The sequence below is a fragment of the Copidosoma floridanum genome, unplaced genomic scaffold, assembly GCF_036245765.1.
Source record: "Copidosoma floridanum isolate Cflo_tuat_1 unplaced genomic scaffold, Cflo_Japanese_pri ptg000009l, whole genome shotgun sequence".
Taxonomy (NCBI): domain Eukaryota; kingdom Metazoa; phylum Arthropoda; class Insecta; order Hymenoptera; family Encyrtidae; genus Copidosoma; species Copidosoma floridanum.
In genome coordinates, this window is record NW_028321886.1 from 2841373 (window position 1) to 2865102 (window position 23730).

At 43.8% G+C, this 23730-nt stretch overlaps 1 protein-coding gene across 8 annotated transcripts in view; it reads right to left on the bottom strand.

Annotated features, from left to right (window-relative positions):
• The window catches only part of CASK (peripheral plasma membrane protein CASK), an 87021-nt gene that overhangs the window by 48193 nt on the left and 15098 nt on the right, over positions 1-23730 (bottom strand). For all 8 annotated transcript variants that reach the window (XM_089589345.1, XM_014361582.3, XM_089589351.1 and 5 more), the window contains 5 exons: positions 22185-22360; positions 21893-22015; positions 20635-20824; positions 20264-20385; positions 18035-18214 (listed from right to left, as the gene is read on the bottom strand). In XM_089589345.1, the coding sequence (XP_089445471.1) occupies positions 18035-18214; positions 20264-20385; positions 20635-20824; positions 21893-22015; positions 22185-22360 (791 nt within the window). The remainder of the gene's footprint in view (positions 1-18034; positions 18215-20263; positions 20386-20634; positions 20825-21892; positions 22016-22184; positions 22361-23730) is intronic.

Genomic DNA, 23730 nt, shown 5'->3' on the forward strand with positions numbered 1-23730 from the left:
AAAAATAATAATAATAATAAAAGCTAATTAATAGGCAAGAAACTGATATGAATTTCATACGCGAGTCGTATTTTGATAACCAATAATGTGGAGGAGGCCCCAGGAGACGATAGTACGTCAGCAAAGGCTGAGGGCAGAGATTGAAATTTTTTAATTGGTATTAGGCCAGAGCAAGTCTGCTCTCTGGAACTATTATAAACTCTAAATTCAAGAGTAACCAAACCAGAAACAGTATGCAATAAATAAATAAAAATAGTAGATAATTATTGTTAAGAGAAAAATCATATATTGCGTTTTTTGGGTTAAAAATAACTTAAACGAAGTTTGTCAGCTCAAATAAATACGAGAGCCCTACATTAAAAAAGGAACGCAACGTGGATGGCAAAAATATTGTAATCCCCTTCCGAAAAAATGAAATCAAAGATGTATACACTTATCAATAACCTCCATTAAGAGATTACTAAAAGTATTGCAACTTCTTTTTGATTTAAATGTTAACATGAAAGTACGTTAACTGACAACAAGCTCATAACTGGATATAACTTAAAGTTGGGGTTTATTGGATATTTCAAATTCACTATTACATTTTTACGATTTCAAAAAGCTAATACTTATGTACGTTTATAAACCAAACCATAAAAAAAAATTTATGCTGGATTCCAGTACACTATCTAAGTTTAAAATAAATTTATGTGGTATGAAAAAGGGGATGAATTTGAATTTGTACTCATGAAAAAGTCAAAGATATAAAACCGTTTCCCAGTAAATTGTTGAGTGGAGCAAATAATTTTTCCTGATATTTTTTATCATCATGAAAGCACGGCTTCGTTTAACGTCTTTCGAAAAACTTTTACTCAGTGAAAATACGGTAAAGAGAAGAAGTATTATACGAACCTTGAACCTTTTAAGTAATTCCCGCTTGGGACGATATATACTGTGGACTAAGGATTATGTAAGTGGAAAAAAAAGAAAAATACGAGACAAAAGACTATTTAGCAAGATTGAAGACAAAGTTAAGAAATGAGGAGGTAGAAAGAGGAATTTTTAATTTAGCTAAAGACAACGTTTGTTTACAACTAACTTTATTTTACTAAATTTTATCTCTAAAGGTAAAAAAATTTCAATTTTTTCCCAGATTTGTTAGGATTTTATAAATTTTCAAATGGTTGTGTATAGTGATGGAAACTAGGTCACGTTGCGGATTTGAAAAGGTTGCTCGTGTCGTTGAATATTCAGAACAATGCAGTATTTTTAGTATAAAATTTACAATGAATACTGATTTCATTTAGTATTACAGTGGTATGCAAATAACAGACGTGTAAGCAAACGTAATATGGCGCACAGTGTATTTATAAATAATGTACTAATATAATATGTACTAATTGGACATAAAGTATTTAAAAACTGACTTTTACAAATGACGATCGATTAATGTAACATGAAGTGCATTCAAGAAGTATACGATACTGAGAGAGAGTATTTTAATACACTAAAGTTTAAAAAATTTGCGTAAGATAACTGATGAAATGTCGGATAAGTAGAAATTTATCAGTCTATTAAGATGAAGTTTAAAAAAAAATATTCGTTTTAAAATTTTTCATACATTCAATTGAAAAATATTTGAAACGACGATTTGCCTTTGATAAAGAAACTTTATAGAAATAACATACAGAAAATAAGCAAATTATTAATTATTGCATTTAATTACTGAATTTCAAATGCATACTTACAACTCCAGCAGTTACATAAAGTTTCATATCAATAACACAGCTTTAAACGACTTTACCATTACAACGTTTATTTACAATGCTTATAAATGAATACAACGTATACTATATTTTTCTACTGAATTTTGAAAATTATATATTTTAATACTAGTGTTGAACTACTGTAGTCTTGATAACTGTTCAATCAATTGGATTACATGTATATCTTCATAAATAATTGTTTTTACTTATAGAGTACAAGGGGAAGATTTGTGGGGCTGACCAAACACGGTTAGATCTACTTACAACAAAAAGAGTAATGGTAGCGAATAATTTCGTTTTTAATATTACGATTTTTTCTAATTATATTTTTAACACATAAGATGAATACATTTTATTATTATTAGTATGTTGATAAAAAAAAATAAATAAATAAATAAAACTAAAAGAATGCGTCTGATAAAACTAATATCGTTGTACAAAGGAAAAACAGGATAATTTATCATAGGAAATAATCTCATCTTTTTAATTTCAGTAGTGACTCAAGCATTTTTTTCAAGTATTAAAAGTAAATGAATTCTATTAAATTTAATTAGTAACAAGAACCAGGCACAATGCGTACAATGTACGTCTGCTCAAACGCAGTTTGTTCTACTTAGATTTAAAAAAATTATGTGGAAACTGGCCTTTTCTTTATCTGTACGAGTCATTTTTTCTTAATGGTAATTATTGGTAAGTTTAAACATATCAATAACTAAATGTGTACGTGTACCTGACCAATCTCGGTTCGTTCTACTTACAGCGTAAACAGCATAAATACTTAGCATAAAAAATGCATGTGACTACAGATCCGTTTTTTCATCTTTTAAATGTCTTCATGATTTTTTTTAGTTAATAGAATAAAATTAATTTTGTTGACGAAAACCTTTGATTAGTACATACAAAGGGATAAATACTAGATTTTCAAATGCGTCTGACCAACACCGATTCGTTCTACTCACAATAAAAATAGTAAATTAGGTCGCAGAAAAGCGTTTTATTTTTAATATTACCATATATATTCAGTAAATCATTATAAACATACTTTATGTTATACGACTGTGGATGAAAAACAACCAAATATATATAATTTTAATAGTAATGTATCTTTTTTTTAACAAACATAGACGAAAGAAATATATGCCTTACGTCTTATCAAACTTGATTCATTCTAGTTAGAGTAAAAAAAGCATGCAATGACGATTATATCTTTTTTTTCATTTCATTAACAAGTTAAAATCAATTTTATTGGTGAAAATAATAATGAGCACGTACCAAGGGATTAATATTGAATTTTTTGAATGCGTCTGACCAAACTCGGATTGCTCTACTTATAAAGTATATGAATTTGGTGTACTCAGGCATGGAATGATTTCATTCTACTGTTCTTTTTTTTTTTTTTTTTTTCTTTTACTTTCCCTATTTCTTTGTAACCAGTGTTAATGAATAAACCCGTAGAACAATCAAATAAAATTATTAGTTTGAAAAAAACTCCTGTTTTTCATATGACTCGATTTGTTCTACTTGCAAGAATAGTGTAAGGTGGATGCGGGTCACGGATGATTCTTTGGCATATTGGCATGCTTGCGTACGTTTTAACATGAAAGAAGTCAAAATACTACAGTTCAACAGTCTGTTATTCGTAAATTATAGCCAACAATTAAAATACATCTTAATATTTAAAATTCCCCGACCAGACGAAAATGAAAGCTTGAATAAATCTCTGTTTACATATAGCAAGAAATTGTTTGTGATTCAGTATTTTCGTACAAAGAAACGGTGGGTTATACTTGTTGGTCATTAATTAAACAATTTAAATAGAAAGACGATGAAACAAAATATTTTGTTTTTCATCTTAGCTCTTATTAGTACATAGTTAAAACGTTATATCAGTACATGTACAGTACAGATGAAAGCAGAAGGTATAAGTGTACTTGATTAATTTAAATTGTTGGAAGTAACTTTGAAACAGCAAATGATATCATCTTTGTTTGTAGTACTTTGTCAAGTATTGTAATGAGTATTCATGATTTTTTTTTCAATAATCAACACCAAATTCTATGTTACAAAAAAAAGAGTAAGAAGTACGGGTACAGACGTTTAATTTTTCACGTCTGTCCGAACAAACTCGATCTGTTCTACTTAAAGTGAAAAACGTCAAGTAATTCGCGACCACGGATGAAAAGTGTGATCGTGTGAGTTGTTTCACGCCAAATCACCAAACACAATCAAAAGTACAAGGCTGCAAAACAAATAATGTAACGCACGAGCGACCTAAACGCAACGAGATGATCCAAATAATGGTCCCACGAGCTCAGCCGCGCCGCGTTGAATGTACATAACGACGAGGTACAGTTGACAATGGGCGCGTACCTGGCTCTGTCGTTGAAACTCGCGCGTTTGGGCGAGGTAGTACTTGTAAACGTGCCTGGGCAGCGCCCGCTTGGTCTCCTCGCCGATCCAGCGGGCAGGCCGCGCCGGTGGTATCGAGGTGGCGCGCGTGGGCGGTCTTCGAGCACCGGGCGACCTTTGCTGGCCCAGGGAGCACGAGCCGGGGGATGTGGCTCGCCGCCGATTCCTCGGTGGCGATTGGCTCAGCGACAGAGTGCTCCTCGAGGCCACGCGCTCCGTCAACGGGTGCGTGTGGTAAGGCGGGTACCCGAGCCCCGGCCACTGGTGCCAGTCTAAGCGCGAGAGTCGCCGCTGGCCGCAGGAGGTGAAGGCAATGCAGTGCTGCTGTTGCTCGAATTGCGGCCGCTGGGAGAGCACCGAATGCAAGCAGAGCCGACAAGCCGGCAGGAGCTGAGGCCGCCAGAGTCGAAGGAACTGCTGCTGGCAGCATGGCGGTGGTGGTGGTGGTAACCTTGGCTCACCGAAAAGGGCGAAAACCGTGGCCGGGTGGACGGGAGGAAAAGAGGAAGAGGGAAGGCAAAGAGGATGGGGATGAGGGCCCGCCCCGGCTACGGGGGGGTTCATGGCCGGGCTCGCATCGCATCGACTGATATTCCGCCGAGCGATCGGTACTCTGTGCGTGATGGCTCGTTCTTCCCTATCCTCGGTGGCAGCGAGCTCCGGCTGACGGTGACGATTGAATCAGGCTCCATCAGCAGCCGCCTTCTCTTCCTCTTCCTCCTCTTCCGACCCGTCCACTTCGTGTCTCGGGCGAACGACAGCACACAGCCGACGTCCAGAGTCACACGCGGCAATTCGGTCACCAGTCACGAGCTCATCAACATCAAAAGCTCCCGCGCACACGTTATCGCGCTATCCAGTTTCTGTAAATCCCAGCAACGTGGTGCTACTCAAGCGCGCCAAAGGTGCAGGGTCATGTACATTCGTGCGTGTGTCGGTGGATGAAGTGAGGGGGGGGGGGGTTGTACTGATGTGCTAAGAGCTAAGTTTGCACACGACGGTGACAGCTATCGGGACAGGCATTGGAGGTGGGTTGGATCTTTAATCTCCACGCAAACTCTCCGTACCGATAAGCGTCGAATTAGACGAGGTGCTTATAATTGCATCGCGTGTATTTACTAAACAAGTTGCAAAGCTCCAGTTGAGGCGAAAAGTGTACCTAGTGACTTCGTAGTTGGCTTGGGCCTATTCGTTGACTGGAGATGATCGAGGGAAATTCGCTAAAGTCCGAAATCAGATTACCTACGACTCCCTGAGCTAAGCCTTGGTGTTGTTTGCGGACTCCAAGTTTGTCTCTGAATTTCTTCAACCATTTGAATTTGGATCGTGTACGTGACAGTAACGGACAAACTGTGCGTAAGAAAAAAAAAAAATATGTAAAATTTCTCGGGATCAAGTGAATAATTTACGTTACCCCCCATTCCCTGGAAGAAAAAAAAAATACATCACCCTAGCATCTCGTAAAACCCTAAGAGGACCTCAATAAGCAACGAACTCCGTTTGGTTTTTCCTATCGGGGAGTTTTGTAAAATTCAATCCCTCGACTGTCGGAGGGCAAAAAGTGCGCCCTCGGCAACGTTATGACAGCACTGCATAGCTCCAAAAGTCCGGCTGGAATGGGAACGGATTTTCGGCGAGTCAGGTCTCACCACGGGATTCGAAGATCGGTCGATCAGAGCGAACGTGCCACGAATAATAAGGGTATTCTGAAGAGAGCACATCGGGGCGTCAACTCTGGTGGTAATTCATAAAAGAACAAAAAAGAAAGTGAGCGAGATAACGACGACGGAGACGACGAATGGACTTGAATGTGAAATGGAATAATTGTCGATGCAGCGACAGGTTATCTTTGGGATATACGCAATGTGTGTGTATGTGTGCGTGCAAAGTTGAACAGCGGTGAGTCCCAATGATGCCCGAGTTGACTTTTTTTTCAGAACAAATAATTGCCTCATTGGTAAAACCTTTGGGTGTTTCATTTTAGTGGGTGATAATGATGCTCTGCGCCTCACGCTTTTAATTGTTTGTGTGGTTTTTTCACGTGAACTATCTTCGATTGCTTTTGTGTATAAACGTACAGTGCATCGTTGTCTTTATTCCGAAGCAGCGAGAATCAAAATGTAAAACAGAAAAAAAAACTGAGTCCGTGTATGTATATATATTTTCTCGATTCGAGGGAGTGAAATGCGATAGGGACTGCTAGGGGAGAAAATTTAATAATTCCTGAGCACGGCTTCGGCATGCACGCACACGTGCCTTGTTGAATTTCAAATCAGGCGAACAAAAATTTGTGTAAGTCTGTATCGATGTTATCTTCGCTCCCATTGTGTTTGAAATTGATTTTTTTCCCTTTTTTTTTTTTTTTTTCAAAAAATGTTTTATGGAAAAGAAAGGACTTTCCAGTAACCTTGTAGTGTGAATTCTCACGGGCAGTGTACAATGCGTATTTGCGGTTATTTATAAGTTGAAAGAAAAATTTTGTTACTGAAATGAAATATCGATACATCCTTTGCAAGGTCAAACATTACATGGAAAATTATTACGCAATTGTGAAAGACGCGGGGAATAGGCTTCAAAATCGAATATCGGCCGAGTGCCACACTCAACTGTGCTCTCAAAAAAATTGCCGATCCTATGCTTCTAACATATTTTGAATGCCACGGAGAGCAACTCTGCCATCTTTTTCGAGTCATTGTAAAATCATCTTGTTTTTCTACTGTGAATGTAATCTCGTACATCAACACAGCTGTGTACTACCAAAGACCATAAGTCTTGGTGAAAATAAAGTAACTCCAACATGATTGTCTCTCTTTCTCTCGGAAAAATCAAACGACGCGACGTCGCTTGTTCCCACCGCGAGAGTGGCCAAGAGCGCAAACACACGTAAGCCTATCGGGGCGAATCTCCGTGTGTACACCTATATACGACTAACGCCAACGAGCGAGGAGAGACAAAAGTTGAGCGCCACGCCATCCGTTAGGCTTATCAAGGGGTATTAAGGGCAGTATAGCGGCCAGCCAAAGCGGGAATGTTTTCTGTTTACGTAAGGTCTTGGCTCCGAGTGAAATGGCTCCGGGCACAGGGCCATCCCAATCTGCGATGCCATACAGCCCCTCCAACCCACCCCCACACACCCCAGACCGCATACATATGGCTCGTCAATGCGGCAGCATTGATTCTCTTTTAATGTTTTTTTTTTTTTTTTTTTTTCTCCAATACGAGTCTTCATGGGTGACCGTACACATGTGTCTGTAATCCATCGTTGATATGCTACAACAATACATACATACATACGTATGCTTGTATAATAAATACCCGCACAGCTTTTTCATTTCCCGTTTCACTCGAGTGTGACGGCCAGTCGAGTCGCACTCGTTTGCTCTGTTTTTCATTTGTGTCGGCATATTACGTCACCCCCTCCCCCTCTCTCCATCTCTTTGTATACGTGGGCGTGTTTACATTCGCGTGAACGAGATTGGCCGTATCAGGATTTTGGCAGACGTGTATACTGGGGGGGGGGGGTCTTTGTTCGCGGGATTTCAGGGGAGTCTTTCCGACAAAACGCCGGTACCGATTGCTCGTAATGAAGAATCGTTTTTCCCCGACATCCGTCGTTTCGTTCCCACTGGAAGAATTCACGACGCGGTTACACGACTTCGAGAGGAGATCGCGCTTGGCTTCAAAACTGCGATACGTCAAGCCGGAATGGGGATGCACGATCGGTACACATGTATGTATAGCGGGTGCACTTTAACTTTTGGAGGTTATCGGGAAAAAATTCGCAATGCAGTTTTCTTAAAATAATAACGGCTTTGTCAATCCATCGATTTGCTCGCTTTTAATTTTCGACTAAGTGAAGAAAGTCTATATATGTATTCGCTGGGGAGGGCAGGGGTGGTCGAATTGTATGGCAAAATCATAATGGAATCACGCCTCAGAGCACCTGGTAATTAGTTTAATCGATTAAGGGGGCGGGGGTGGAACGAGAAGGAAGAAACTATATGCTTGGGTAACATGTATGGGTATACAGCGTAGATAAAAGAGTAATATGCGTATATGTATGTATGTGTAGGTTCTCGAGTGCAGGGGGCAATTAGCGATTCGTAGTTTTTTTTTTTTTTTTTCATTTTTTTTATTTATTTTTTTTTTTATCGAATACAGCCGATCGATATCTTATTAATTGCCACGAAAGTCGATTCGTTTCAACACGACTTCGAACATTTGTACGTACATGCGACACGTAGATAATGCTTTCCAGGTTTTTTTCTTTAATCAATAATACATCACAGCGATAATAATGAATCGCAGCTGTGACGCCAAAATTTTTCATTAGTTTTTTCGATTTTTTTTTTTTATTCATTTTTCATTTTTCTACGCCAAGTAGATGAATTCCGACCTCGACACTCGGTTGTGTTTTCGATCAGTTGAAATGTAATACAGCAGTCTACAGAAATTTAGCAAATGATCAGGTAACATAAGAATGGCATGTTGTATTGTATACGTGTAACTGTTTGTTTTTTTTGGAAAAAAAATAATTCAATCTGGGGTGTCCATCATTTTAATGATTTCTCGTGATTTTCACAATATATACGTAGATTAGTTTTTTCACACGTCAGACGGGTCATGAAATTATACAAGTTTTAGAAAAGTACAAAAAGCACAATACACTTTTGATTCATCACACGACAAGGATAATGACGTGAGAAATCAAAGAATTTTCTATGCTTACGATACGTTGTTTGTCCAACTTTTTGTTGCGAATAAACGACGTCGAATTCGCGAACTCACAAATATAACATGTACGCTAATCCTGTGATGGAAGTGAGGTGAAAAAAGTAGTAGATGTCACGTACGAGCGAAAAAGGTGACGAAGAGAAACTTTACTTGTGAACGAGGAGCAGTGAGCGTCTGAGATTTGCAAAGAAGAAAAAGAAGAAGAAGAAGAAGATGAAGTAAAGAAAAAGAGGAGGAACGGCAAAAGGAATTACTGTGTCAGTGTTGCACTGAAAGAGCTTTCATCGAATAGATGAGGGTAGTCTTTTGAGAGAAAAAAAAAAAAAAAAAAAAAAAAGAAAAAAAAAATTGAAACCATGTAGGTATAGTGCGACAGAAAGAGAAAAAGCCCAAATATTCATGAAAACACCTTCACACAGGTATACGTACATCTGGAGGACGTCAAAGAGGAGAGACGGGAGCCTGTAAATTGAATATACATGGAGGCGTGGCTACACGAGTGAGAGAAAGGAAGCTTCCCGCTGCGTCAATACTTTGGGACTTGGCTGATGTGGCCGCAATACACGCTCCAACAAATAAGCGCATGCACAATTGTGATTCTCGAATTTAAAAACATTTTTGTCAACGCACTCGAGGCCAAAGGAAGCCAGCAGTGCCCATAAGTGAAATGAAACGTACAGGTGCTCGTGTTGGCGCATAAACCCAAAGTCCAAATGTTGGCGGCAGCGAGGAGTACACGAAGCTCGTATTGTTTCATGCCTGGATGCAGTGAAGACAAAACCCCCCACCAAAAAATATGTTGTGTTCACTCTGCTACTGTGCGCACTGTTTTTGCCAGTGGTTCTCTTTTTTTCATTGGGCGAGTGGTACAGGGAGAAATACTTCACAACTCGAGGCCCCAGCAGCTATGCTCCACGGCTCATTTTCTCGCACTCCCCCGCAAGCCTCAAACTCTCTTGGACGCACGGCACCTCCGTCCAACCCCCAATGCAATTTTTTTTTTTTTCTCTTCTTCTGGCAGCGGTGTTTTATCTGCCGTAGGTAGGAGTGTCAGTCGGGTTCGGGCGCGAAAGTAGGATCGACTGTATTGACGCGGCAGCGAAAAATCCTTGAGGGCATAGAAACGGCTGTTTGACTGACTTGGTGAGAAAAGTGCGCAGTGACAAAAGTTTCACGGATTGTTGAGCACAGCTAGCTGATACGCCAAGGGTGAAAAGAGCAGCTGTTGCATCAACCGCACGAGCAACTCCCTGGACAGGGCGCCGTCACCAGAGACACTGGAATATCCGAATATCTCTTCCTTTGCATCGTCTCCCCTACACCCTTTGATCTGTATTCCGTGCAGGCTACGGGAAACATACGACGTACTCTCGGCTGCTTGTGTGCATACACACCACACACTCGACGGTGCAGGATATCTCGCCTTCGCAGCCATCCACGTGTTTGCATGCACGTGTGCGTTGTATATACACGCGGGACGTGTACTCTTCCTACTCCCCACTGTCCCATGATATACTTACTCCATATCAATACCCACGTATGTACCTACTCCTCTTTTTTTTTCCCCCTCCTTTCTTTCAACCAAACTCTTTGAGCTCTTTCCTACAGCTCGGGCTGTTTTGACATCACCATACGACATAGACACTTGTGTGCCCTGAAAATTCAGATCCACCGTGTATAAAAGCATACGTGCTGCTCGCGAAGTTTCCACTAAGAGCGTACACTCGGAATACGGAAAGAGCAGCTCGCGCGGAAAGGCCGAGTACCTATACTCGAGGCTGGTCTGTATGTAATATCGGGATCAATAATGTATTACCACCTCGTGTGGCTGGTGCTCTTGCGCTTTGAGTTACGCGCCGTCGAATTTATCATAGCCGAGAGCCGGTGATGACAATCACGGCTACAGTGTCCATTGCATCCACGAGTTTTATCCAGATAAGCCCGTAAAAACGCAAATGCCGTGGCAACGAAATACCTTCCAACGCGCATTCCAAAAGCAAAACCAAAAACTCTCGAGAGCTAGGAACGGAAGCAACGAAATGAATATTAAAGGAAAGCGCAAAAAGCGGCCGAGTAAGCAAACGCGCGAGGCTGCGGAGTAATGATAGAGAAGAACAAAGGGGGCGAGAGGAGCGAAACGAGTTCTCATCGTCTTTGTTGTTGGGCGGGCTGGCCAACAGTTGGGGCGCAGAGGGAAAAGATGGTCCCTAATGGAATAATGCAATAAGAGCCAAAAGGGTGCATGGAAAGGGGCAGAGAGATTACGCGATGTACACGGCGGTGTGTGCATGTACACGTTTCGAGTCGAGCCGGAGAAAAAACGAGTGGGCTGTGGCGTCGGTAAAGCACACCTTCCGCGAAAAGGACGAGAAAGAGGAGAGCGCTCGGAGGCCACGGAGGCTCGACTGTACACAAACATAGCGTGGGATACATGCAGCCACGCGTAGACGCAGCCTCCGAGGAGAGTAGGCCTTACATGTACGAGACGAGCTCGTTCGACTGATGAGCCGCATGGAAAGAGATATAGAGATGAATGATGGCTCAACTGGATTGTTGTTTGAGCGAGCGACGCGTCCAGTTCTGTTGTTGTGTGATCCGTCTCGGCTTTTCCTTCGCCGTGCATGCAGGGGCTTGTGTTACGTGCTCTTTAGTCTACGTGCTCGGGTACGCCTGCAACCATGCACACATGTATAGAGCCCGCACAGAGACGACCGAGGGGGATAACACTCCAACTCGATGGCTCCCGCAGGTGGACGAGGCACAACACAGATCTAGACTAACCCTCCGGGGATATCTTGTGCCACTGGTTGAACAAGAGCCGAGCCGATGGATACGAGGCTATTAATTTCCACCCCTCTCCTTTTTTTGGGCGGCTTGGCTGCAACGAAACGAGAATAGCGCGTGTCGATTTGTCAATATTTCACGGTTTGGCGGACCACCACGAAGATCTGACGTTATACGTGTACCAACATCCTACATCCCCTGACCTCGTTACTCCGGCATCACCATACCCCTCCCACCCCCCTGATGCTTACGTTTACACAAACTCCCGGGCCTGAATATTCAAGACGCAATAAGGGCACGGCCGCCGGCATATTGGGTGCGCATACCTGTGTATGTGTTACGGTAATATCCATTCGGCTGGCATCGGTTGTTGTCTGCAGCGGGTTGGCCGCGAGCAGTCTACCCTCCCCCCTCCCCAAGATATCAAAGTCGGCGCATCAAGACGCCATGCCAAGTGGATCGGGTGTATCGGTCGAAGCTAATGCAAATTAGCACGCGCCTCGCCACGAGAACGTTATACCCCTGTCTTTTGTGCTGGTATGTAAGTATATAAAATGAGAGAGAGAGAAAGAGAGAGATGCGGCGGGGGCCCGAATGTAATATATGCTCGGAGACTCGCGCCCATGACGGACACGCGATCATTGTGATGATGAAAAAAAAAGAAGAAGAAGAAGAAAAAGTGGAAAAAAAAGAAACAGTAAAAGAGAGGAAGGGAAAAACAATAGCCGAAGCTTGTGCCGCGAGTGAGCAACAATGCATAATAGCCACGGCTGAGTAGACCTGCAGAAATGGACCAGCGCGGGTGATGTATGAACGCGCTCTTCACCGAATATTACCGAGCCCAGGAGGTTGTGGAGCCGCGGGTGGGCACGGGGGAGGGGGTGCCCAGAACTCGTAGAAAGACACGCGGCACGTATGCGGCTCTTCACGTTGAATATACCACCCCCGTCCCGACTCTCGTCCCCTACTCGCGTATTTATCAAAGTCAAGTGCGATGACGCGCGCCACTCGTCTTCCCTCCTCTCGTCTCCTCCATACATCCGGCTGCTACTCTCCCACCGGGCTATACGTGCTCGCGTATACGTGTTTTACATGCACTTTGTCGCCCGTGATGCGAGCGGCAATTCAGCCACGTGACCGCGAACGCGCCAATGTCGGAGGGAAAGGGTGCAAAGCAGTACAACTGGTGTGGCAATACATATACGGTTATACGGTCGTTGCTCATACGTTGGGTACCTACCGTGAGTGGAACGAAAAAAAAAAAAAATTTTTAATCAACATCCAAAAAGTCGGTATGTTCACGTACATGTGGGAGCCCCATCGTACAAGCGTTTTCAACTGAATTGGAATTGTTGCGTGAAACTGTAACGGTACCGTTGAGGCACAATTATTTCTGAATCTTATACAAACATTGTTGACCATAAGACTGATCCTCCGAGTTTGTCGTTTCACGTGTCCTCGTAATACTTACTACTGGCTTACCCAGAATCAGGTGCAAAAAATACAATTCACTTCGAGATACTTTGTGCTCCAGGTCAATTTAGCAATGCAGTTTAAGATCCTAAATGTGATGTAGAAAAATGTACTATTCCATTTACATGAAATATATCAGACAAGCTTTTTTTCTTCTACAAAAGGCCTGGGTATTTTTTTTTCTGTAATGGTGCATCGAGATGTTCGTAGGAAATTTAAAAAGATGACATCCCAGGATACGAATTGATTAAATTTCGCCAGCATCAGGACCGTAACAACCCTAAAGTCGTTTACGCGGGAAGATGTGGATTCGTGTGTCTAGGGTCGTGGTATCGAGAATCGATGAGTCGAGAAAAGTGACAGATGATTCGTGTAATTAAATTTGGTTGACAGGATACGTACTTTCGATGGAAAAAAAAAATGTGGTTGAGATTGAAAAAGGTGGCAAGTCTTCCAGACGAATGTGAAGAGGGTGTTGACGAGGACGATGCACTCGAGCGTAGGAAATGTTAAAGAGTGATAAAGTCCTGGCGAGGGGAAAGTTGGAGGAAGAGGAAACGAGGAGGGATGCCTTTTCGGTGGAAATGCGAGCGTCGACGTAAAATATTATGGGCAAAATACGGTGCACGGCGTTAAAAATGTAGCACCAGAAAAGTGGATAAAAAGGGACCCTGAATATGTGTTGCGTAGGTGTACCTAAGTACATACTTCTCTCCGCAGCAGCAAATGAAGCAAGTATTTTTTTCTACTCCTTTTCGTCATTAAGCTTTTTAACAGGTAGTTTAAACTCGTACGGGATTGATTCAATAAAAAAAAAAAAAAAAAAAAGTAGGTACATGATACCCCGTAAGCTGTATACGCATTTCTCCGGTCAGTGAAAAAATGCCGAAATCGATCCGCAAGCTTTTCTCACCCTTTTAAAGTCCTTTTTTGCATCTAAGGCTGAATGAAAAAAAAAAAAAAAAAAAAAAAAAAAAAATTCTCGGTCACGCAAGCAAAAGCACCTTAAAACCGTATCTTCTCCCGTTCTTTATCGTCCTGCGACTCTTTTGATCCACCCACCGGCCAGAACAGTCGGCTAGTAAAACCAAGCATCCCCTGGAAAAATTACAGCTACCCGAAAACCTCCACGAGAGCCCTTTAAGCGGCGTACCTATAAGACATACCATGTAAACACGTATGTATGTCGAGGCGCCATGGGTCGCGATGGAAAAGCCGCTTTTCTTTCCCGCCGCGACGAGCCTAAAGAAAAGCTCATACACACACACACACGGAAATAGGGGGAGGCCAAAGTGTGCTCTCATTCGAAACTGGAGCAAAGAGAGAAAGAGATATGGAGCTTGCACGCGCGTGCCCTGCGTCTCCCTAACCTGAATCATTTTCGTAACCAAGGGAAACCAGGACGAACGCTGCCGGCCCTCTATAATCCCTTTACCTCTGGCTTGGCCATCCAACTTTGGGACTCGTTTTCACCACCACCTACACCCGCGTGACATTTGTTTTTTACAACCCTTACCATCATCACCCATTCGAGACGAATCTATAGAATCTCGGGCAACTGTACGCTCATTGCTTCCCTATTCAAGTGCACATGCCGGCTCGAATATAACAGCCCCCGGGACTCTCTCTCTCTCTCTCTCTCTCTTCTACCCGCCCCTGTTTATCGTGTGTATGTGTGTGTGTGTGTGTGTGTGTGTGTGTGTGTGTGTGTGTGTACACTCGGTCTCGGAGGGAGCGCAACAGCAGTTTTGTTTTTAAGCCAGAGTACGTATTCAGGACAATACGAGCTTGCGGCAAATCTTTCCCCGGCGTCTCTCTCTCTCTCTCTCTCTCATACCCGCTAATAAACACAGTGGAAGCAGCAGCAGACCCGGCTAGGCTGCAATCTCCCACTCGTGTGCCTACGGCGCATAATAAGTACACCACGAGATTCAGCGCGCGGCAAAATCAATGCCACGAGAGTGCCGTAGCTCTCTTTCTCGCATAGTTTTCAGCTCGGAGCTTGCACAAGTATGGGTCGTGTAACTATACGTATATGCAAACGAAACAGAGAGGAGACTCGACAGCTTCGTATACTATATCCATCTATACTATATACATCGTAAAAATCGGGACAAAGTTATTATAGTATTGTCCAAGGACCAAGGGAACAGAGTACAGTCCGCACACTGGACGCCGGTAGGTACTTTACCTAGTGGAGCGTGGGTGTGTGTGTGTGTGTGTGTGTGCGTGTGTAGAGGGGAAAGGCACATAAGGTACACCGACGCCTGCACGAGTGACGCTTACACGCAGTGGCAACGCACCGTACCGGCTTCCGAGCTAAAAAAGTATACACCTCGAAACGACCGAGCGCGTGAGGAGTGCTTTTACGGCCTCCCACTCGCGCGATCCTTTCACGTATTTTACATGGACCGGCTTGAATTTTATGTAAAATGTATTCACGCATAATGCGGACAACAATTACTATAGCACTACGTGTCACGTGCGGCACTCTGGGAGAGCTTGACGACGACGGCGCACCCGGTGGCGTCGTAAACGAGCTACGATCAACGGCGTACTAGCTCGGCGGCGCCCTGGTTACTCCCGGCTCTACCGTTCTTCCGCCGCTGGATGGGGAGCACGAGCTACCGGAGTCGGAATGAAAGACAGAGAGAACCAGAGTTGGCCCCCGTGCAGTGCACACTGTGGCGTACCAGCGCCGCCACTCGCCGTCCTCCCTCCCTCCGTGTCGCGAGCTTGCAAGCTCTCGCAGCTCCCTACTACTCTCTCTCTCTCTCTCTCTGTACTTCCTGGCGCGTCTCTGTGCTGCGGCACTCGTCCGAATACAAATGTAGTTGTGAGCTCTCGAGCTTCTGCATCTTGGTATATACTGTGGAGCTCTTGGAGCCGCTACCGCTTGCACGCTCGGGCACAATTGCTCTCTCGCGAGACCGTCACGAGTGAGCGGAAATGGAAAAAAGTAAAGAAAAAACAGCCCGGAAAAAGAGAGCCAGCGCTGTACGGATAATACAAACTACTCGTCATAGCTAGTGCCAAAAGCCAGCTCGGGGGAGGTAAGTGACGCCGCGGAGCTTTTTCTTATTTCCCATGAAAGGATGAAGCTAGAGTGGGGGGGGGGAAAGTTTGGAGCAAGCAGTTGTTGATGTACGTGACGAGCGGCGACAAGTTCAGCTGGCATGGCCCGAAAAATTTTAATGCGTGACCATTTGAGCCATCTTGACGCTGTTTCTTCGTCGAGACCAACAATAAACTGCGAGCTTGAGGGAACACCTTTTGTCATACACGTATACATATAACCACCTGCAGCCACTAAAGTTTCCAACGCGTACAAAGGAATCGACAACTGGTGCTCATACGCGTTGGGAGGGATCGCAAGCTCAAGCCAACGATTTGCACGAGGTATACACAGAGGAGAATGGAATATAATAATTTTTATACTGAAAGAGAGTTAAAGCTGGATTTAACACGTTGAAAAATTCTACTGCGTGTCTCTAATTGCGAGCGCCGAGCTCCGTTATACTAAAGAAGCACGACGAGGTGAAAATTATTGCCCGACGGTATATAGGGTGGGCTTCGAGTAGCCCGTCATACATATTACTGAGCGAGTGGGCAGGGGGTAAGAGCTCCGTGGAAATTTTCGCTGATGGAGCTCTTCGCGGAGGTAGCAATTTGTCGCGGAAAAAGGACAAGGCCAGGGAGGAAGAGCAAGTAGGTGGGGGGGGGAGGGTTACAATCAAGCGGATGCAAATATAGAGGTCGATGACGAGAGACTCGGGAGAAGGAAGGGGGTAAAAAAAAAAAAAAAAAAAAAAGAGCCAAGGCTCGCTGGATGGAACAGTGGAAGCTGATCCGGAAGGTACCATTATATCTCATCAACCGTGCAGGCTATTGCACACATAGATACGTTCGTTCATTTGTTTTCTAAATGTTTTTTTGTACATTCGTACAGTCTCTGGACACACTCAGGTACACCCTTGCTCCACTCGTTCTCCAGTTTCTTTTTTTTTTCTTTTTTTTTCAATAGAAAGTTTCAACGAATGACCTACATTCCCGGCTCGAGCGTCTCTACTCTGTTTACCCGTCAGTTCTTTGAGCGCCAGGTTACCACGTCGAACAAGAGCCACAACGAAGTCATCGACGACGGCCATCAATTGCATCGATCCCTCTTTGTCTTTCTTTGCTCTCTCGGGCTATTCAATATCAATTACAGCCCTCGTGTTTCATCCCAGTGTCATGTAGGACTCGTTAACAAGGGACCCACAACCGGACGCTGGTCTTGGTACTTTTTTTCTTGTCCCCTCCCCTTGTACTTGTATATTAAACAGTATTGCAATGAACAAATGTGGAAAAATAGTAAAAAGCGTAATGAAGATGTACAAGCGTCCAACATATAACGCAGGATGACACCAAAGTACACAAAGTATTCGGTACCTATCGTGCTCTCGAATAATAAGTCAATTACCTTGCGCAGGATAGCCTGCGGAGTATAGGTCGTCGTTTCATCGCAAAAAATGGTTGATCGGTGTCATTGGATAATACATTGGCCACCAATGAGGCAAGCGCATGTCTCGCATGAATATTCAATCAATCACCAGATAATTAAGAGGGAAAACCAGAGTGTATGAGGTATTTATTAGGGTAGGGCCCTTGGGCCCGAAATAGCCTCAACGGTTGGGTAAAACAATCATGCTACGCAGCAGCTTTCTTGTATAAAAGCCAAGGAAATACAACAAATGGCTCGTACACTTGTTGTGTAGTAATTAATTCATACGAGTTGATTTGAAATTAAATTTAAAAGAAAAGACTATATAGTACGTGGAAAAGTGCCCAAAAATCAAGAGAGAGAAAGAGGCATTAAAAACGGGGGGGGGGTAGGATTGGCTTACCTTGAAGTGGGGCTGGCCGATGAGTTCACGTAGTTCCCGGAGATCGCTGCGCTCGAGGTTTCGCGACGAGGACCTCTCCGCTTCCCGTAGAAGCTCCTCGACCTCGTGGGCTCGCTGAACCGCATCAGTTTGGGGTGGCCGACAAGGCGACGGCACGCTCGTCGCTATTCTGTCGTAGATCTGCAAATTTGACGCATCAATCCATTAAAACAGCTCCGTCCGGGACAATCGTTCATTCATCGACACGCGAACATTTCATTACTTTAATGGCTCGTTTGTGCATCGATTTCGGCTTTCCCGACAAAAAAGCCTTTCACGCGCTCTCCCTGCGGTAACTTTGTCGCCCGAAAAGTGCTATGGCACGAAAGCTGGGAAACGAGGTGCGTTCGTACATTCATAGACACGTGGCAAACCTATCGACAAATGTTGCGTACCATCTAGGTACTTTCATCAACTAAGTAATTCATCTATTTTGTTCTTCGACTGAGGAAATCAAGCAATTGGATTTATCATAGCGAGCTGCTTGGGTAAAATTTTGTTTACCGAATCATCCATGAATGCAATTTCAACTACTCTTTAATATATGGTGTATGAGCCACAAATTTGGAAATCATTGAGTAGAAGAGCAGGAGCGCCCAATGAAGGAAAAAAAGTGGCACCAAATCCAAATTAATATATTAAAAATGAAACGGTTGAACGGAAATTATGTGTCGTATGAATATTCATAGGGAGCATCGTGCTGATTAATCGGTGAAATCATACGTTTGCGTAAACGTGTTTAAATGATATTTTTGTGAATGATATTTTAAACCAACAAAGTGTCGAATAAACAAATTGGATTCGGCAAAAAAATTTATCTAGCCAATATTTCATTGAAACCCACAAATTTTGTTACAACAATTACACCCCCGCGAAGGTAAGGTGACTTTTAACTTTCACTCTAGTGAAAATATATGGGAGCTCAATAAATTCGACACATGGGCCAGTAGCATAAAAACAGAGAGAGGCTCTGGACTCGATCGTTATGACAGGCGCGCGCGCGCGCACACACACACACACACACACATGCAAGAAAAACGACTCACCATCAAGCCGACGAGCTCGAGCAAGTCCCCAATGAGCTCGGTCTCCCCGATGAGCATCAGCTCGCAGTGATGCATGTCTTTTTATATTTTGTTACTTTTGTACAAATGAAATAACCGATCGGAGAAGGATTGACGGGAAAAAGAGGAGCTAAACCGGGTAATCGCCGCCGCTGTAGATGACAGGCGGCGGCGGGGGGGCGCTCACTCAGGCGGTCGTGAAGAATATGATGAGCAAAGCGAAAGAAATGAAGAAGAAGAAGAGGATCATGAGGAAGAGGATGACGGGTGCCTGACGGCGCAGATACATCCGGGACTGCGACTCGGCCATCGTCAGCTGCATCGTACTTCTCATTGACATTATTGTAGGTACCCGCGCTCTTTCTGATGGCTTTCCCTTATCGTCCGTTATACACCCCGTCAACAACAATACACCGTAGCTCTCGGCCCACTGCGCGGATATGCTTCTGCGCGCCCTCTCTTTCTCTCTCGTTCACAGCTTCCGAGCACCCTCAGACGGCCATCTTGACGAATCACCGGCAAGGGCTTTTCTCTCTCTCTCGTTTTATCCGTGGACCAACCCTGTTATACTTGTATTATCCTTTATCAACGACGCATGCGAGCTTTTGGCGCAAGTTCGAGCGAGAGAGAGAGAGAGCTTTCGCGCGCACCCACGGACGGTGGCTCCGTTACGGGGACACGATGAACTAATAGCCGGCCGCAACCGCAAAGATGATGGTGATCGGAGGAGAACGAGGCTCGCAGCGCCGCGGTTCGTCGGAGACTGATACTAAGCGTGTTATCAACGAGGGTGCGGGAGTCGCGCCGCCGCAGAATCTCACCCCTATACGTGCCATCGATCGATGGGGAACTGTACTCTGCTACTGTCGCTACTATATATGCTTCAATGGATTTCCAGGTCTAGGGGTTGTCAGCGACAGCCTATCTTACCGATTACGAGTAACAACGGGCTCTAATTTTGCTTCTTCCTACTTTCGTTGGACGCGTCAAGAAATTCACTGTACAATCGAACTTGATAACGGACTTTGGGCACGGGTGGATTTGTAGGAATCGATTTTTCACAGCACACACAACGCAATTTTTCGGTAAAGTGCGGGGATGGCGTAATTTTTTTTTTTTGTCTCACCTCAAGTAACGCCCGTAGCCGCTTGTCGTCGACGACTGCTAGAATCTCCGATCTGCTTAGCCTGTCGCTTTCGTAGAGCACCTCGATGTCGTCCAACGAGTCCAAAATCTCAGCGACAACTCCTGTGAAAATCAATGAAATCAATGAAATCAATTATTCGGCCAACTCGATATCATCGCTACGCGCACGGCTCAAATATGCATTGTATCTTGCTACAAAGGTAATTTTGCAGCAGCAAAAACGACAGCGATCTGTGTACATATAGGTAGTGGTGGGTATACACAAACACACACCACGAATTCGCGCGCGACCTACAAGGGACAAAGATGCTGTTGCTGACCCATATAACGTATGTATATGTATGTGTGTACCTGTGCTCATGACTTCGTCGTCGCAAGCCTCGTAGTAAGTGTCGCCGTTCGCCTCGGAATACGGGGTGTGCCACTTGGGGGAGGATACCGCGGCCTTGACCGCCGCCTTCAATTTTCGCCGGGCGTTGAATTTCTTCAGCTCCTCGATTGTCTCGCCCAAGTGTATGCGCGCCACTCCCTTGTCCCGGTCCTGCAACGAAACGAGAAAATTACTTTTTTTTTTTTTTTTTTTCCATCCCCTCCGTCAATCGTTACACAGAATATACCGAAGGATGCTCTCGCTCTCCGATCGCAATACTACGTATACACATTACGTGACATACTTGCTGCGTCCACAAAGTCACCAATGTTTATGTGATTGATGGTAAAGTTAAGGTGACGAGGAACAGCAACAAAGCCTAGCTCCTTATTGTACTTGTTGCAAAGGGGTTGAAACGCACCCTCGTACTGAGCCCGAGTCCTTGAAATACTTTTTGGTGGGATTTTTCAGAAGCAAGCCTGAACTCTCGTACCCCCGTTGCTCGATAAAATTTTCGAATCTCGTATATTTTGGCATGGACAATGAATATGGAGCTTTATTACACGCAAGGATTGATGAGATACACGTGTGCATGGTGATGAAGCCGATACGCCCTTTTTTCAATCGCGAGGGCGAGAGAATAGCCGTGCCTATAGTTGCGTGGCCACGTACGTGTGAATATATCGAGCGCTCGAGCGGGTGGATAACTCGAGTAAAGCAAGAGAGAGAGAGAGAGAGAGAGAGTTAATAGGGGGAGGGAGGAGAGTGTGGTGCTCGAGGAAAAAGGTAAAGGTGGCCGCACGCCTAGTTTATTTCCATTAATCGTCCGAGGTAGCCCTCCCGGGAGGAGCGGAGCGGAGGATCGATCGATAACCCACTTGCACGTGCACAGCATCCAACCGTGGATGCACTGTACCTGCATAAACTCCCTTTCTCTCGACGATCATCCCTCCATCACCCTATATACACAACATGTGCCTTTACACTTGTGCTCTAAAAAAACCACGTCACGGCTTACGCACTGTGCATGGGTGCGACTCCGTGGTACGTCACGTCGGGAAACACCAAGATTTTCATCAAAAGGGGTTTCACCAAAAATTGTGGCGGATATGCAGTTTTTGGTAAATATTTTGCGGGACGTGCTTTGATTTCCCTGTTTCTCTCGCCCCGACAATACGTGGTAGCTCTTGATGAAGAGGAAGGGAACGAAAATAAAAAGCACAATAGCCATGCACTTACTCGGAGCCATTTGTGGTTGAGCACCTCCGCGATGGTGATCCTGCGGCCCGTGTCCAGATTAAGCATTCGCTGGATTAGATCTTTCGCCGACTCGCTTATCGTGTCCCACACCGGCGAATCCATCTGTAAAATCACCCCAGTCGTCACTCTTGTTTCGATGTCTTTTTTTTTATTTTTTTTATTTTTTTTATTTTTTTTTTTACTAGAAATCACTTTATTTTCCAAAGCCTCCGGATGGGCGATATTTTTATTTTTGATACGCACAAGTACATGGAGTATTGAAAGGACGTACCTGGACTCTGCCGCGGCAAATCGCGTCCCTTAGACGCTCCCGCGAACCGACGAACGGAAGCGTACCGGTGAGAAGAACGTGGAGCAGGACACCTGCCGACCAGACATCTCCCGGTTTGCCGTACTGCCTATGCCGTATTACTTCCGGTGCCATAAAGTGCGGACATCCGATACGACCTGCATATCATCATCATCAGCAGCAGCAGCAACCACGGACCATCAATAAAACAGCTTATTAAATTACACGTGGCGTCGTATCTCGTAGCATATGAATTTATGTATCGTACATATACTATTTGGGTGTATATGTACTATTTGGGCTTGTTTGCTCTATATGCCGGATACACGAATGTCACGAAAATTTCGATGGCATCCTTTATTTCCTTGACAAATGGTCTTTATTCGCATTGATTCCCGTTGCATATTATTATTGCACATCACCGTACAGGGTAAAAAGCTTTTAAATGACCACAAATTAATAACAACATTGAGAACTCCAGCAATTATATTTCACCAGCTTTACCTAATCAAATACAGTATTTATAACAAGAAAACGCTGTTTTTTCGTAATAACTTTTTTTCCTTTCTTTAACGTGTTCACAATACATATATAATTTGCTTCGATGTAACCGATCAAACAGTCGATAAGCAGTAGATCGACTTGTGTTACTTACCAATGATCGTTAGTTTATTATTCACCTTAGTACCGTATAACGCGTAAAATTTGCAAATAATTTAAAAATTCCAAACAGTCGCGTTCGAGGAGGAAATTCGGTGATTGAAAAATTCTTCGAGTTCCGCACGCGTTCCGTATACATCGTATTTCACGTGGCAGGAAATAAAGGATACAAGCTGGCAAGTATTACGTAAAACCATCGATTAAAACAAAGTGTGGATGTTTTGTGGTTGACGAGCAACGTTTACCAAACAGCTATGATTTAATGCAATGAAACGTTAATCGCAAGCGATCGCTTGATCGAACGAGTACTTCTGGCATGCTTGCGTATAGCAAACAATACGTTCTTACACGTACACATAAAACAGGAGGTGCATCAGCTACGTGTATGTATGTATAATGATATGGGAGGCAAAACAAACGGATCTATTCGCTACGATGTCGTGGAGGTGTGATGCGCTTATAAGTACAACAAATCCTACACCGCGGGAAGATGAACAGATTTTTTTGCTCAAACGGTACAGAGGGATGGAAGTTCGTAAGGACGTGTATTTTTTTTTTTTTTTTTTTTTTTCCAAGTGCACATCAGGAATTGTATCTATTAAAAAACACGAAACTCAAAGTGAACATTTTTGTCAATTGATGCAGGTGAATCAACGAATGATAGAAGTGTAATGTATAATATGTACCATTAATGTCAAGTAGTATAATATACTTGTGATATGGACGTAGTGAGAATAAAGTAAACATTGAAGATGATAAATCTCAGGCAAGTATGAAATGAAACAAAAAAGGGACGGACGCACAGAAAATGAGGGATCTGAGTAGAAAAAGCACATCTAGACGTGAGGTCGACGAATATGCACAAGTA